We start from the raw sequence: 18,124 nt of genomic DNA, 5'->3' as shown, positions 1-18,124 counted from the left end.
CATCGGCAGGCGGACTCTCAAGCACTGCGCCACCAGGGAAGCCCCTGACGTGTAAATATTTTTAAAGCTTCGTTTCAGTGTTATAACCCAGGACTATTTTTCTCAAGGACTTAGGAGCCCTCGCTTTGAAATATAACCTTCAAGGAAGACAGCTCCCCATCTTCCAATTTCTGTGGGGAAAATAGGAGCCTACCTTGAGCGGGTACATGTTACTCCAACTCATAAAGCTACCTTCAGTCTTGAAGATATTTGAAGGAAAGGGTTTATTCTTCCTTTGGGTGAGGCCAATCAGCCAACACAGAAGGTCTATGGTCTATGATCCCTCTACCCCAGCTCTTAAAAACTTTCCAGTTTTGGTTTGTTTTGTTTTTCACAGTGAATTGAGCTCGGATTGAATTTTGGGCTCCTTCTACTGCAATCCTCTTGACTAGATCTCCCTTGTCTGTTTAATTTTGTCCAATGTAATTTTTGTTTTGATATTACTGTTCTCAGAAAAACGGGAAAAAGTACAAATGATGTCTAACGTCTTTCTTCCATTTTAATCATACAGCATTTCATTTTTATTCCAGTTGTCTGGAGAATTAATATGGAAAAAAGCAGTTCTTCCACCAGCATGTCACACATTGAAAGTCACCTAGCCCATGAGAGCCCAAACTCCAGATGCCCTGTCCTGCACCTACATGATTAGCTAGGCCCTTGCCACCGACTCTGGTCTGACTCTGCTCAGGAGATGCTCTAGGTGTTTCCAAAAGTGGAGCACTCATTACTGCTCTTTTGCTGGCTGCACCTCAAAACTCCCCATGTTAACAGCGATGCGTTGGCTATTACAGGATAATTAAACTCGCTTTTGAATAAGTACATAATAAGTACCCCCAATTTAAATGTAGCACAAAATTATCTTCTAATCAGGCTCTAAAAATATGATCTAATAAGTAATATATTCCTTTAAGTGACTGTGATTAGTTATTTAATAAAAAAATGCACCTAGTTCAATATACATATCTTTATTCCTAATGTGGGTAATGGGATCAGTTCAATAGAAATCCTTTGATCTTTTCTCAAAATAGCACACTGGAAAACCACATGAAATTGCACAGTAATTGCAGCAAATTTAGCCTAACGAATAGTAATACATGTAGTGGACCTTTCGCCATCAAATTTAAATTTATGCCAGCCATGGAAATTATTTAAATGAACATTTAAAAAAATTAATCTTATATTTGTGAGGTGCCTGAATTCTAAAAGAACAACCTTCTGCATTCCAAGAAATTTAAACCCCACTTTTCCTAAACTAGAGAGCATATTCTCTCTCTCATATTACAAAGAGTAACTTAATCTCTCTGAATCTCCTTAGCTATGAAAATATTTCAGTTTGGCCAAATAATGAAATAGAGTAATGCTTACAAAGTACCAAGAACAATGATGAACACAGAACAGATTTTCACTAAATGTTAGTTGTTATTGTGATCTATCTTTACTCATGTAACCTGAACCCTGATCAACTGACAGGCAACCAACAGTATTTTTTGAGGGGCTGTACCGATGACCTCATCCCCATTGGTTCAACTAATGTTTAAGAGCTTGCCCCCCAAATGACATTCCTTTCTTTCTCCTATAATTACACCAGTTTTTAAATTATTTAATAGAGCTTTTCTTTTGCTCCTTTGACAAAGGTTTAACTGATGTGAGAGTGGCCCAATATCCTATTAGCTACCACCTGCCCACACACATACACAAAGAGAACAGACATATTATTCCAAGCATTATACACCTAAGAGGAAATTGTCCTTCCGAAATAGGGCTCCCAGGAAACAAGAAGCTGATCCTGTTCTCTTTGTAACAAATGACAAACTAGTTTTTCATCAGAAGTTCCCACACCAAAGAGGGTCATCATCTCCATTTAGGTCTCAGATATCAACATACAAAACACCTTGTCAAATTTCTTCAGGAGTTTTGAGAAAAGGATCTATTTAGAAGAAACCCTCAAAATCAAGATGTACTGACATGATTAAGGGTCACTGTGGAACTTCAGTGGTTTGTAGTGTTGCCATTTTGTCAATTTATTAATAAATCAAAGCAGTTTGTCTTACAAAAACTTATGGTCCTGTGAAAAAAGGAGTCTTGGAAAATATGTATATTTATATAATACACATAGTAATAACATTAAACACTCATGTAGCACTTATTATGAGCCAGGCCTTGTTCTATAACATGCTTTCCATACATTAATTCATTTAATCTAACAACCATGTCTCTAGGCTGAGGGAAAAGCACAGAAGGAGCAAGTGTTTCTGAGAAAAAGTGTGAAGGAAAAGTCATCCACTTTGTCACATGTCCAGGCAGCTGAAACCAGGCGTTTTAGGGCAAGGTTGGCCTGTGAACTAGTTACCAATGGTTGCTTCTCATTTCCACCTGTCGACTAAGAGCTGGGGTTCAATTAGACCTCCTGAATTGAACAGCCACCATCTCATATTCTAAAACACTGTTTATACCAATGTGAAATTGTCATCTGATGCTAACCACATAGGACAGTGTGGCTGGAATCAAGTATAATTGAGTTCCATGTGTTCCCACCCAGGGGGTTGTTCCTGATCTAGTTTCAACATGTACAGTCCCCATCAGGAGGCCTGAGTGGTTTCATCAGTTGCCCACCAATGTTCAGCTGGGAAAAGTAACAGCATTATGTAAAAGAGAAAAATATTCTTTTTTATATAACTGAATTAGGAAAAAGAAAAGCCACCATTTATGCTCTACTTTATGCCAGGCATTGCAGTAGGTGTCTTACATATATTAGTTTTAATTCTTGTAACCACCTGAAAAACAGGTGATATTTTAATGTCAAAGATAAAGAACCTGTTCCTCGTAAAGAATAGCTGAAAAAGCATCTGGGGTAGAATGAAAGATGTCCTTTTGTAAAATGGAACTGAAGGTGCAGTTTCTATTTTTTTCACCCAGAGTTTAACAGAGCAGTGGGTGCACAATAGTTCTCAACACTATTCAGTCAATGGTGAAACTGACAATCCACCAAATATTTAATGTCCCTATTCGTTAAGAGATCTGGGGGGAACTAAATGGCAATTCAAATTTATCAAGCACTTCATAAAAGGTATTAATTTACTTGTGTTCAAGAAGATGCCAGATTTTTCCTGTTTGATTCATTAATAGCCTTAGGAAAGCACCTAAGTGATAAGCATAGCACATTTTCAGAGAAGAAGAAATCATTTTTGGAAGAGTTTTGGGTCACAGTGATTAGAGAAACTTCATATGTAAATATTCAGGGAGACTGAGAGACATTAGTGTGAAATACACAGATGATTTGGGCAATCTACCTGTAAAAGTAATTATGCATCTCTTTACAAAAATATCTGCTTTCACTTGCTTAAGGAGTAGCAAAAGTGTATAGTAGGCATATCCAGTTCTAAATATTTAACCCAATATATTACTTTCCTAAAAAGTCAGTTTTCCAAAATACAACCTGCTGATATCCACCATGATTTTTATCGAGATATATCTAACAGTATCCAAAGTCTAATAACATCAGCGACTGCAAGTTTTGATCATGTTATTTTATATTTGTGTTCAAGACACAAAGCAAGTACGAAAAAAGCTATTTAAGAGAACAAGTACATAGTACCTTAAGAAACAAAGACCTAGAGGAGGGCTATCCTAGCAGAAAACAATATTCAGATTATAAGAGGATAACAAAAATGATTCCTCAACTGAAAAAAAAACAGTTGGAAAATAGGAAAAAAAAAATCATATGAACTAAGAATTTCACAGGAAGTTGTCACACAAACAGAGCCAATTATGCCGAAAGAGCAACACTGCATGAATTATTAAAGATGGGCATGAAAAAAAATTATAGGGAATCGGATAGAAAAATCCAATGTAGAAAAGAGATCACGCTTACAGAATGTAATATAGAAAGGGAAACCATTCATGGACTACACTATCAAGATACCATCTAGGGGAGGTGAGATCACAAGAAAAGCCTACAGTGGAAGATGCCATTAAAGCAACAGAATCTGAAGTTTAAGCCTTAAGAGGCACTGACAAATTGAAAACTAGAGAGTAAGGAAAGAAACACTGAGGATGAGGAGTTAAATTAGCCTTGGTACAAGAGTGTTGTAGCTGTCATCAGACGGGGTCAGTAGCTGCTGTGTCTTGTATATCAGACAGCAGACTTTGGGGCTGTGGAACAAAATTAAAATTCATGCAACAAGTCTTGTGTGGAACAATGCAAACAGAGTTCCTGCTTCATGGAGCTGTTCTTCTTGCGTGGCGGGGATGCAAGCTATATGTTAATAAACAAGTAACAAACAGAAAAGTAAACACGATTCTTTCAGATAAGTGATAAATGAGTAAAGAGAAGAGGCAGAAAGGATATCTGGAGTGTGGTTATTAACAAGCTGCTCCTCACTTTCCATGGTGTTATAATATTTAACAAAGCCAGGTGAATAAAAAGCAGAGGAGGATGTCAAAATGGTAAAAAAAAAAAAAAAAAAAAAGTAATCTTTCTCTTTCTTTCTCTCCTCTCTCCCCACCCACACCATCCTGTGCTTAGGGCCGGCGTCCCCAGAGAAAGGGAGAGACAGTAAACTAGTCTATAAGGAATGGTTAGTAAGACCTAGAAGCAATGGCTAGAAGAACTGGATCATTTAACTGTGCTCAAGAAGGAAAAAAAAGTGACAATTTTAAGTGCAATTAGACTTCTTACACTGGAGTTACTAGGTACTCAAAGTGAGGACTCTATATAAAGAGGACGATAGCCTCCACTCAAACAGCAAAAGAAGGATTCAGCCCAGAGGAAAACCAGCCAGTACTATAATTAGTAAGAACCTATATTGTTTTCAGCATTGTGTTAATAGAGTGGAAAAAACTGAAAAAGCATCAACTGTTCTCATGCTAACTGGGAAAACAAAAGCAAATATAAATACAAATATAGACACACACACATATCAATGTATAACAAACACCAGACTCCATTTATGAATGATCCATGCTGGAAGATCTTAGAGAAGCTACAAAAGAGACAGTCATGGTTGGGCACGTGAGAATAGGAGAAATGGGGAAAGGAGAAATTTGAGGGAGGGAGAAGGCAAATAGATGGACTGATGTCATGGACAAAAAAGCAGTAACTTTTTTTTTTTTTTTTTTTTTCCTTTTTGACTAACACAGAGAGAATGAGAATACAAATGAAAACAAAAGCAGGATTTTGACAAAGTGGTCCAGGATGGTATCATGAAGGGACCACATCTGTCTAGACAACCAAAAGGGAATGGTGTAGAGATCAAGAAACTGGAGGAATCGAATGCATGATCATCAGATTAAATCAGATCACCTTCTAATAACTATGTATGAAAGACGGCTCTGGAGGCTGAGAATTTTGATATGTGGGGTGGAGGTGAGAGAAAGAAACACGAGAAGACAAGCAGAATGGACCTCCCAAACCTTCTCCTGCTGAGATGACAGCTGAGCTTCTGCTCCTCACTGGCACTCAGTAGCTGCTCTAAGTGCTGAGAGTAAGTAGCTATAATCAGTGGCGGGACAGGGGTGGAAGTGGTATTCAAAAGGAGATGTAAGATATGCATCTGAACCATTTTTTATCCAAATATCAGAACGAGTAGATTAAAATGATATTCTTCACAAGAATCCCAGATTAGTTATTTTACTGTGACATGAAGTTCTCCTGTGGTTATAGGTGACATCTACAGAGGTCATGAGTTATCCAATAGTGGTTAGTCCATATCTACCTCAATGGTTTTGTTAACCTAAACAAGACAATTACTGAATTTTAAGAAACACTGCTTACAAAGGAAACTAATGGAAATGACCCTAATCCTTGGTATTACGAATATTTGGAATCAAACCCAGGCTCTGATCCATTCATTTTCAGAGTCCACAGCCACTGCTTGATGGTACAGGGCTGCAGGAAAGCAGTACTGATGTGTTAGTCACACCATATCACAAAGAAGGAGAAAAAACTATGTATCACCTAGAGTTAAAACACATCAACTTGAATTTTAGGGAGACATTGGAAGACTCAAACATTTCTCTATTAAATGAATCAAGGACTGACTGTACCTGCTGTTTGTTTTACTATTGCCATAATACTCTCACTTCTGAAATTCAGAAATTTATCACCTAAGATAATTTGCTGGCAGAGTGAGTGGCGGGGACTCTTTGTCAGTAGAAAGGTCAAAGAATTTTCCAAAATGCAATGCAATTTTTAAACTTTATAATTTTATTATGGGTGACCCAAGAAAGATCCCCGTATATGGTTATAGTGAAAATTATATCGTGAGCTAATGGAATGTGAACAGTAAGGTACCAGCCTTGTGTGCTGTCCCCCACTGCTTTTGCTGGAATACATAATCTTGGTGGGTTTTGTTTTAAAAATTATTTTTTCAATAAATGTGGGGAAATGTACCCACGTAAAAAGTAAGAGCTCTTGGGCTTCCCTGGTGGCACAGTGGTTGAGAGTCCGCCTGCCGATGCAGGGGACGTGGGTTCGTGCCCCAGTCAGGGAAGATCCCACATGCCGCGGAGCGGCTGGGCCCGTGAGCCATGGCCGCTGAGCCTGCGCGTCCGGAGCCTGTGCTCCGCAACGGGAGAGGCCACAGCAGTGAGAGGCCCGCGTACCACACACGCACACACAAAAACTAAGAGCTCTTATCTCACAATGAGGCATTTTTTCATAGGGTGGACTTCTAGACAAAAATGCAAAGGTCTTCTAGGGACTATAGCATGCAACAAAGATTCACAGTAAAGTAAAGAAAGTAAGAAAAAAAGTCGACTAACCTAACCCACCTGAGCTCGGCTCACAGGGGTCAATGTCCTCGTCATCGCTGGGACACTCCGCTGAGGCCACAAGGATGTCATCTGTGGTCTGTAAAAGAAACACATTCGGTAGATTAATTTAAAGGGACCTAACAGGTCTTTTTCATCTTGTCTCGTGGACTAGTAAAACACCACTTGTGTTTACCTGACAGATCGAGAAACCAAATTCAATTATTTCCCTTCCCGAGGACACAGAGCTTACATTCTTCAACTTATTTTAGATCCCTCATAGAAGAATTGGCATATTTGTGAAAACTTGATTCTAGCTTATTTTACGTGAGGATATGGAAATGGTGGTAGCCAACTTGTACATACCCATCCATTTAACTGCCCAGGGAAGCTGCACACAGGAGCAGACAGAGGTTTAAAACAGCCTGGCAGAAACAGATGATTTGAAATTTATTACCGCACTGGAGGGCTACAAGGTTTGCATCAGTAGGCTTTATGCAGTACTTGTGCTTGGCTTCCTAAAAGCAGAACAACTATATAACCTTTTATATTCATGACCAGGTAGGATCTGATGTATCTTTGAGATATAGCTTGTCTTTATTAGGAAACACAGATTAAACAGAGAATATCTTTCACTGATGCAAAAAGGGAAGCAAATATAGTCCACTGAAGGTACTTTTTAAAATTTGTGTTGAGCTTTCACACTCATTACAAAGTTCTCATCTTTGTCATATTCAGATAGCAGGTATCGTTTTCCCATTGTCCTTTCCATCATTAAGGTTTTAGAATAAACGAAGAGTGTATTGCGGGGGGGATGATATTTTACAGCAAATAGGATAGAAGTGACAGTTTTCTTTCTGACATTCTAGTTGCTTCACTGCACTTACAGCAAGGAAGATAACCATCACTGTAATAAAAAGCAGAGTGTGTAAAACCTAGCAGTTAGTCACATAATCAACACGTTTACAAGCATCAAAGGTTGTTCTTTACTGCCGCTTATAAGCAGCAAGAAACCCAGCACAGATATTGCATGGAAACTGTGAAGGTTTGCATCAGATTTGGCTAATGCTAAGGTAATACAGAGAGAATTCAAGGTACAAGAAGGAAAATATCTCATTACATCGGCTAAGGATTAAGGAGATTATAATTGTCTAGATGATACTCAGAACTGCAACACGGATGAAGTCCTTATTTAAAAGTAGAATTACAATAATAAAGGTCTTAAATTAAAGAAAAATCAGATATATGATATGATATACTTTTATTAAGGGATTGCCTAATAGTCAGAGGGTAAGGTATAAATATATAAATGTTAAGAGAATTGCGCTATTTTGAAAAGTGGAGACAAGGGATGATGCACATTTGTGGCAAAATTAGGCTCAAAAATGTTTCAAGTACAAGGTCTTTAATTAATCAGGAATAAAGAATTTGTCCAGATGCTAGTGCTTCAAAATATAACTTTAAATAAGTGTAAGCATTTAATAGTATTTTGAGATGGTTTCATGTTATTCTGCTCTTAATTCCTCTAACACAGTTGGGAGACTGAATTCATTTATTTTGCTGCTGTCATTTTAAAAGAAGTTCAAATACCAGTTTTCCTGTAATTGTAACTGTTAATGCCAGTGATAGCCACTAGCAATTGGTGTGATAGTCACGTAGGTATCGTTCAGTACAGTGAGCTTTAAAAGGCAAGAATCCATCCTCCTTCTGGCACGAGCACATCTTGCAGGATAACATCCAAACTGACTTGATAATAACGAGTTATCGGATTATGAGGTCTGGCATGTCAATTGTTCCAATTCGCCCCAGAGCTGATAATCTGTTTTTTAAAAGCCAACTTCAAGTGGAAAGCTACCTTTTTTTGAAAACCACAGTGGATATTTTTAAAAATTAATTTCATGGTTCCAAGAGAATTTTTCATTTTCCTTGAGGAATTTTTGTTCTTGGTGGAGCGGGGGAGGAGGATGTGGATAAGTTCTTTAAACTAGTTCTTCTCACCCTGGCAGTGATGTTGCCCCCTCTCCCCTCCTCCACCTGGGAAGACATCTGGCAATGGCTGGAGACATTTTAGTTGTCTCGGCTGGGTTGAGGTGGGAGTGGGTGAGCTACTATTGGCGTCTAAATAGTGGACACCACGGATGCAAAAAATCCTAAAATGTACGTGGCAGCCTTCCCACAACAAAGAATGATCTGATCCAAACGACAATATATAGTGCAGAAGTTGAGAAACTCTGCTCTAAAAGCTTAAAAACTGTTCTGTGCCTTGTTTCTCTCATCTGAAAAAAATGGAGAGCATAGTCACTGTTGTTGTAAAGATTAACTTAGTACATGAAAAGTACCTAGAATAGGACCACCTTTTAAATATCTATAAAAGTTGTGATATCACCAACATTATTGTTGTTTCACGAATGGAACACCAATTTAATATTTTTGCACTATATTTATAAATAATATAATTTTAGACATTAAACTGGAAGTTGTGCATGTGAATTATTCTTAACTTTAGATCTCATGTTAGCTTTTATATCAAAATACAGTAGCTCTATTGGTACTCTGATGAACTAAGTTTCCATCTTTTGCTGCCTAGTTTCAAATTCTGAATGAGAAGTCAAACATCGAATATAAATAATAAAGGTTGCTTCCTAAAAGAGATTCACGGACTAGAAATGTGTAGCTCAGTGTAGTGTTTCATGCAGCCTAAGTTATTTAGGCTGCAAAGTTAAATTTTGTTTTAAAAGTTGACCTAATTTTTAAATTCAACAGCCTTTCCGAACAATTCCACAGCAAACAGAAAGTGTTAGAGAATGTTCTCAGTGTCATCTTTCACAAAACACAGTACCTAAAATAACAAAAGATGTCATACAATAGACAGTACCTCCTATAGCCTTTTACAGTAGGAAAAATATCACTGTACAAATTCGACCCTGTTGTACAACTATATTTTAGTTTTTAATGCACTTTTCCTGATAAAATGAATACACATTGTTTTCATATTTTTCTCTCAGAAATTAAAATCCAGCAATAGCCTTGGAAAAAAATGCCTTGACAGAAATCATCACTGTATGGAAAATCAGGAAGTGGCTCCAGTATAGGGAGAAAAATCAAATTTCACTTCATTTCAGAGGCTAAATTAACCAAACAATTTTCTAGCCAAAGCTGTGTAATTTAAATTTAATTCACCGTGTTTGGAACTGCCTCCCTATGACATGCTGTTGAAGAAACTCAAATATGTCACATTAATCAATTCTGTTCTTCAGTATACTTTACTCTGATGTTTATAACCTTTTTCAGAAAAGAGACAACCTTCTGAAGGAGACAGAATAGTGATGGAGCAAAAGCATTAGCTTTACATAACCGTCCATTTAGATGAGGGTCCCTAACTGTGCATTCAACCACTCACAGGTCAAAGTGCATGCTAATCTTCCCTAATTCAGAGTGGTGTGGACATTTTCATGGCAAACATCTGTTCTTGTTCAGAATGTCTACTGAAACTACTTAGGTCTCCTTACCTTTAGGGGAAAAAAATGATTTGCACACAATTCAGGAAATAAAGGCACTGAAACTGAATTCACATGTCATATGGATAAACACCAACCTGTATAGGGTAGGAAAATTTAATCAGAATGGGGGAGAAAGGATGTCCTTAACGTACAGTAAGAAGTTAGACCAGTTTTTTTTTAATGTCCAGGGTTATTAGGCAGAGACCACTTGGTGGGTTAGAAAGTAGAGAAACACTGATGTATTTTTGTTCTTTGTATTTTTGCTCTACAGAGAGCCTTTTCCCCCACCACCACCTTTAATGGTAGAATTTGCTGCATATTCACTTTTTTGAATATAGCACAATTGCATATCTGTGTGCTAAAAAGACAGGATGAGAGGATAGATAAAACTTAGTCTGTAATATTATATCCTTGCTATGACTAGCATTCCTAGACCTTATTCCTCATGGTAAACAGCTTTGCTGAAGACGGGTAAATTCTGATGAAAAGACCCACAAGAAAACTCTACCAGCAAAAATCTGCTTTGTGAGAAAAAGAACATATTCCAACTGTGCAAAAGGATGTCCATTATGAATTTGATGCCCACAAAGAAATTCTTGATTTACTCTCAAATTTCGATTGAAAATAGCGACAGTCTATCCAGCTATACATCCAAATACAATGTAAAACAAAAAATTGTCTCGGGCTTCCCTGGTGGCGCAGTGGTTGAGAGTCCGCCTGACGATGCAGGGGACACGGGTTCGTGTTCCGGTCCAGGAAGATCCCACATGCCGCGGAGCAGCTGGCCCCGTGAGCCATGGCTGCTGGGCCTGCGTGTCCAGAGCCTGTGCTCCGCAACGGGAGTGGCCACAACAGTGAGAGGCCCGCGTACCGCAAAAAAAAAAAAAAAAAAATTGTCTCAAGCAATGGTGCTCACTCGTGTAACAGTATTTAGCCTAATCTCTCACTGCTGTGATGGACATTTATACTGAGCTGATTGAGACAACTGATGGACTGCGTATGGTGCTAGCTGACATGTGATATGTTTGGCTAATTGACGGACATTTGCTATGATACTTTTGTCAACATGAAGCTGCTCTGGAAGAGAGAGAACACTGATGTCTGCCTTTCACAGCACTGAATCTGATAGTCTTCCTTATCAGATTTATTGCTAGATGTGTTTTCTTGAAAAAAGAAGAATACCAGGATTCACAATTAGTGACACAAATTCCTCAAGCTAGGTCTGAACCATTGCATTGATAACTTATGGAGCAAGAAGTTTCTAGGAGGTAGGGAAGTCACAATTTTCACCAAAAGGAAAAACTGCAACAATTAACCCAATTGTAATACATATATAGAATTCCCCAACAGTGGGTCAATTTGATCAAATCAAATCACTAAAAAAATATGTCAAATTGGTAATTTTAGTTAATCCTATTAAAAATGTAGAAGGAATTTAGAGACTTTGCATAGATTCTATGGTAGTTTCCATTGTCTCAGTGAAGCTTTTGGTTCTTATTTGTCATTTGTTTCTCTGAGTAGCAAATGCCACATAAAGATATCAGTCCCATGCTCACTAATCTAATAAAAATAAAAATAATAAACTGAGATCCAATACATGAAGGATGAATTTTAGCTCCAGCACATGAGTAACAAAGAATACGAAGATCAATTAGTCACCAACAAATCAGTCACTCATCTATCCATAGCATTTTCTGGTGGGCACAAAATATGGTCACTACACAAGGCACAAATCGTGATTCCTACCTGCAAATAACTTATTGTGCCCATTCTATTCTAAAGCAGAAGAACAAATCACTCATTGATACAAATAATAAAATCAATTCTAATAGCTTATTTTGACTGAAATTTAACAGTGCTCCCATATCTACTACTTTGTTAAATATTCACCAACGACACACTTATGCAGAATGCAGGTGGAGGTGCTATTATTCTGAGTGTTACAGTTAAGTGCCTCCTCAAAAAAAATACCCATTTGTATACTCATTTACCCAATTTGAATGTTTGAACATTGGCATTCATGAATATTTAGGGCAAAACTGAAATATCCCTGAAAACGGCCAGCTTTCACATTTCTTTAATGTTTTTTCCCCTCAATTGATGCCTTAGGTTATTACAAAAAGTGACCAGAAATCAGCTGTCTGCTTGGAAAAAGACAGACTTGAAAGCCATTCAATTTTCTTCAGAATTTTCCTAACTGTTTAAAACGTATGCAATGGTTTCAGAACAGTGCAAGTGAGTTGGATAGAAAAACTCACCATGTAAAGAGGTCATAAATATCTTACTCATTCTAACATGCATTTTCATATGCATTTGATAGTGGTCATCCTAACAGGAAAAACTCTAAGGGGAAGATAGGGATATGGAAATAATGCCACAGAAAAATGAAATTATGAGAGGAAGAAATGAACTGAATTCCTGCTTAATGAAACAAAAAACATATTTTTGCAAAGTTATGCAAAAGAGGAAACCTGCAAAATAAAAACCTGGTGTCAGGAAGCTTGAAATTAAATTTATCTTTTTAAAAAAAGATAAATTCTTGTCTTTCTTTGAGCTACTAATGACCTCTATGCTCATACCGCATTTCCATTTTTAGCCAAAGCCAATAGGAGAGCTGGCCAAAGAAACAGCTAAAGTGAAGTTTAAATTTTCAGGGAGGATTTGGAATATCTATTCTCTTGGATTCTCATGAATTAGAATTTGGGAGTGTAAGACCTCCAAAGAATGCTGGTAGTGATGTGGAGATGCTGAAAGGGAAACTAGAATATGCATGTGATTGAATGTGCTCCCTCTCTGTTTGTTTTGTTTTTGAACAAAGCCCTTTCTGAAATGGGTTTGGCCATTTCCAAATTAAATAAATACTGACAGATGTTTACAATGCAAATCTAGGCTTCTAGCTGTGTCAATATGAACCTTTAGTCTAACTATTGTGACTGAATGGACTAATTAGTCACACAGGTTGAACTGAAAGTCCTTATTGGTAATGAGGCCAAAACATTTTATAATTGTAAAATGCCAACGATGGATAGTTTCAACAACATGTCTCCAAAATCCAAGCTTTCATTGTTGGCAACTAACATGTTAGGAAATGGAATCATGTTTTAGTCAAGCAGTCATATATCTTCTTGTACTGAGCCAGACGCTAGTCATCATTAGTCTAAGGTCTTTATTTTACGTATCAGGAAACTGAAGCTAGAAATTTAAGGTTTTTGCTTGACCACAATTATACTGCTAATTAATGGCAAAGCTATGAGATTATCCCGACCTCCAATAGACTGTGATTGTCTCTCACCCCGGGTGACTTCTATCCATCCATCCAACACTCACCCAGCCAACCTCCCATTCATCCATCCATCCATCCCAAGCCATTTTGTTCTTTAAAGGATTTCATGTGATTATAAAGATACACAATGAAATAGATTTAAAATAAGTTAAAAGGTGGCAAAGGAGAGTACTGGCTTTTATATAAGTAACCACTAAAATTATCATGAAGAAAACACACACAGATATCAGGAGACATATCCACAGACAGCTGTTGTCCCATTTGATATGGCAGCACATTAAGTTGCACTAAAAATGGAACAAAATGAATGCTAGAGTTTAATTTTTTACTCCAGTTACAAAAATTCAAACATTGACAGAACTGCAGTTACTTTGAAATGAAGTAAACCCAGAAAGTTCTTTATTTACACGTGGTAATCTTTTCTTAACTTATTTTTTTTAAAGACCTTAAACATCTTGTCTCTCATCTCTGCACATAAATGCATAACTAAATTCTTGGGGACAGAAAGAAAATGTACATTATTGAATCTTTTCCTATTTTCCCCCTTGACTTAGAACAGTGCAGGTCACGCTGGCTACAAAATTAACTCAATGAACTCTTTTGTCTCTCTTCTTCTCATTAATCCACTGATGAAAACTTCCAAGGTCTCTCTTGTTAACTTCTGTTTTCACAGCGTAAGTGCTAATGAGATATTTAGCTTTGTCTCTCTCACACAACCATCATTAGGGTTTTGTCAAATTATCTTAATACATCTTGGGGATAAGTAAGTGGAAGTGACCATTAATTAATAACACTGTTGTTTCTCCAGGTACAGTCTAGACATCCATGCATTGATCAGAAGGAGCCACAGGCAGCTAGTTATCCAGAACACTTCTTTTCTACTGGGCAGGACCATGACCAATGTCCCCTTGGTAGAGCTTCAACTTGGAGATATGTGAGAACTTCCATCCCACACAATGCTTGCAGTCTGGGACAACAAGAATTAGGGATGTGGTTGGAAATGATGTTGATGAAGTTGACAGACAGTTGGTTTCCTGATTATTTTTTGGACCCATTTGTTGAATATATGCAAGGTTCTATACCAGTATCTTGCCAATATCTGAGCAGCACCGCTATGAGTGCTTCTATCAAGGAGTGATTGAGAGTAAATGTGATCTCGCTTAAATGTTATAATGTTATTTTGTTCATGCACTAAGAGATCCAATCCTTGCTGGTTATAGTTAAACTGGAACTCCAAGCTTTCACATCTGACTATTTCATTCCTTATGTTGAGTACTTTGGTTCCTTAATACATATTTGGAATGTTGTACTGTTGAACCACTACAGTTTAATTTGCTACATGCTGATCAATAATGGAAAATATATATCAAGTCTCAATCTGGATCTCATAAGTAATATGTATCATCTTGAAATGATTTCTGTGTTCTCAACAGTACATAAGAATATATATACTATATAAGCAAATATATATACTATGCATGTATATATATATATACTATATATGTGACTAAATGTATACATATAATCATTTGTATATGACAAAATAACTTCTCTATCTCACAGGGATATTATGGGGGGTCCATATTTTTAATTAATGTTTTTTTAAAACTCTTTTTAATTAATTAATTTTTATTTTTGGCTGCGTTGGGTCTTCATTCCTGCACATGGGCTTTCTTTAGATGCGGAGAGCCGGGGCTACTCTTCATTGCAGTGCACACGCTTCTCATTGCAGTGGCCTCTCTCGTTGCAGAGCATGGGCTCTAGGCTCGCGGGTTTCGGCAGCCATGGCACATGGGCTCAGCAGCTGTGGCTCGCGGGCCGCAGAGCGCAGGCTCAGCAATTGTGGCGCACGGGCCTAGTTGCTCTGTGTCATGTGGGATCTTCCCGGACCAGGAATCGAACCCGTGTCCCCTGCATTGGCAGGCGGATTCCCAACCACTGTGCCACCAGGGAAGTCCCCGGGGATCCATTTTGATATGTGCGAAAGCACTCTGTGAATATGAAAGTTCTCACACAGCAATGTTTATATGTTATTATTACAACTAATACAGAATTACTTTTGTTCCTCACATGACAATGTGAAGAACACTTCTGGGGAGTGCTTAAAGAGGGCAGCCAAATATCCACTCAACTGAATATATTTCATTTTTACGTCTTGAAATCCTCTAATCCTCTTGTCCCCTCAGTTGAATAGGATCTGTATCTCTCACTTCAATTGGCCCCTCACATAAATGTTGCTATTCTTGGGAAGATCCCTTTTACATCAGAATATGATTCACTTCAGCATTGCTTATTGAGTGCCCATGTTTCAGTCTCACTGGTAACCTACAGGATGGGCAGTGCCAATCCACATCTGGCACTGTGATTCCCCCTTCTCCATGTCAGCGCTCCGGGAGTTACTGCACAGATGCAGGGTTACTGGAGTTCTCTCAAAATTCTCCTCTTTATTCACTTTCCTGGGACTTGGAAGATTGTGACAACTTGATTTATTTTATGCCCGCGTCCAGAGTTTACTCTAAATCACGCCCTATTATATCTAGAGCATTGAAATGAACGGAAAATAAGAAAAAAGAGATCACGTAGCAAACACTGCTGATTAAAGGAGAGAGAGACAGACAGAGAAACAGACAGAGAGAAAGAGAAGGAGCAGTAGGGAGGGGAGCTGCGGGAAGAAGAAGAGGAGGCTGACTCTAAGTGCGATCCATGCCGCACAATGCTTCTTATTATAGTGGTTGTATCTGTAGCTATAACAAAACATAGCCCATGGTCGTGTTCCCTGTATGGATTAATAATACGCGAATTAACTCTTGTAAGACACTGAGAAATATTTTCTTAGTGCATTAGAACAGTAGAGGTGTGCGCCCTTCCAAATTATATTTAAATCTAAAAGTTTGGGAACTGCGTAGGTATATGTTTTCTTTCATGTATTTCTGTGGGACAGAATTTACGTCTGCGCTTTATAGCCCTCGAACATCTACCACATCTATCACAGCTCAACAGAGTTGATTTAAAATGTCATCACCATTACTGGCACAAAAACAGAAAGACAGATCAATGGAATAGGATAGAAAGCCCAGAGATAAACCCACGCACATATGGACACCTTATCTTTGATAAAGGTGGCAGGAACGTACAGTGGAGAAAGGACAGCCTCTTCAATAAGTGGTGCTGGGAAAACTGGACAGCTACATGTAAAAGTATGAGATTAGATCACTCCCTAACACCATACACAAAAATAAGCTCAAAATGGATTAAAGACCTAAATGTAAGGCCAGAAACTATCAAACTCTTAGAGGAAAACATAGGCAGAACACTCTATGACATAAATCACAGCAAGATCCTTCTTGACCCATCTCCTAGAGTAATGGAGATAAAAACAAAAATAAACAAATGGGACCTAATGAAACTTCAAAGCTTTTGCACAGCAAAGGAAACCATAAACAAGACCAAAAGACAGCCCTCAGAATGGGAGAAAATATTTGCAAATGAATCAACTGACAAAGGATTAATCTCTAAAATTTACAGGCAGCTCATGCAGCTCAATAACAAAAAAATAAACAACCCAATCCAAAAATGGGCAGAAGACCTAAATAGACATTTCTCCAAAGAAGATATACAGACTGCCAACAAACACATGAAAGAATGCTCAACATCATTAATCATTAGAGAAATGCAAATCAAAACTACAATGAGATATCATCTCACACCAGTCAGAATGGCCATCATCAAAAAATCTAGAAACAATAAATGCTGGAGAGGGTGTGGAGAAAAGGGAACACTCTTGCACTGCTGGTGGGAATGTGAATTGGTTCAGCCACTATGGAGAACAGTATGGAGGTTCCTTAAAAAACTACAAATAGAACTACCATATGACCCAGCAATCCCACTACTAGGTATATACCCTGAGGAAACCAGAATTCAGAAAGAGTCATGTACCAAAATGTTCATTGCAGCTCTATTTACAATAGCCCGGAGATGGAAACAACCTAAGTGCCCGTCGTCGGATGAATGGATAAAGAAGATGTGGCACATATATACAATGGAATATTACTCAGCCATAAAAAGAAACGAAATTGAGCTATTTGTAATGAGGTGGATAGATCTAGAGTCTGTCATACAGAGTGAAGTAAGTCAGAAAGAGAAGGACAAATACCGTATGCTAACACATATATATGGAATTTAAGAAAAAAAAATGTTATGAAGAACCTAGGGGTAAAACAGGAATAAAGACAGAGACCTACTGGAGAACAGACTTGAGGATATGGGGAGGGGGAAGGGTGAGGTGTGTTAGGGCGAGAGAGAGACATGGACATATATATACTAACAAACGTAAGGTAGATAGCCAGTGGGAAGCAGCCGCATGGCACAGGGAAACCGGCTCGGTTCTTTGTGGCTGTCTGGAGGGGTGGGATAGGGAGGGTGGGAGGGAGGGAGACAAAGAGGGAAGAGATATGGGAACATATATATATGTATAACTGACTCACTCTGTTATAAAGCAGAAACTAACACACCATTGTAAAGCAATTATACCCCAATAAAGATGTTAAAAAAA

General features: G+C 38.0%; 1 protein-coding gene across 2 annotated transcripts in view; it reads right to left on the bottom strand.

Annotated features, from left to right (window-relative positions):
• NRXN1 (neurexin 1) overlaps positions 1 to 18,124 on the bottom strand; it is a 1,152,893-nt gene that overhangs the window by 17,676 nt on the left and 1,117,093 nt on the right. For both annotated transcript variants that reach the window (XM_007470152.1, XM_007470153.1), the window contains one exon: positions 6,802 to 6,889. In XM_007470152.1, coding sequence (XP_007470214.1) covers positions 6,802 to 6,889 — 88 coding nt within the window. The remainder of the gene's footprint in view (positions 1 to 6,801; positions 6,890 to 18,124) is intronic.

This window comes from Lipotes vexillifer, unplaced genomic scaffold (assembly GCF_000442215.2).
Source record: "Lipotes vexillifer unplaced genomic scaffold, Lipotes_vexillifer_v1.1 scaffold1411, whole genome shotgun sequence".
In the NCBI taxonomy this organism is placed as follows: domain Eukaryota; kingdom Metazoa; phylum Chordata; class Mammalia; order Artiodactyla; family Lipotidae; genus Lipotes; species Lipotes vexillifer.
Note: the sequence above shows the minus strand (reverse complement) of the source record. Positions and strands in the feature narration are given on the sequence as shown.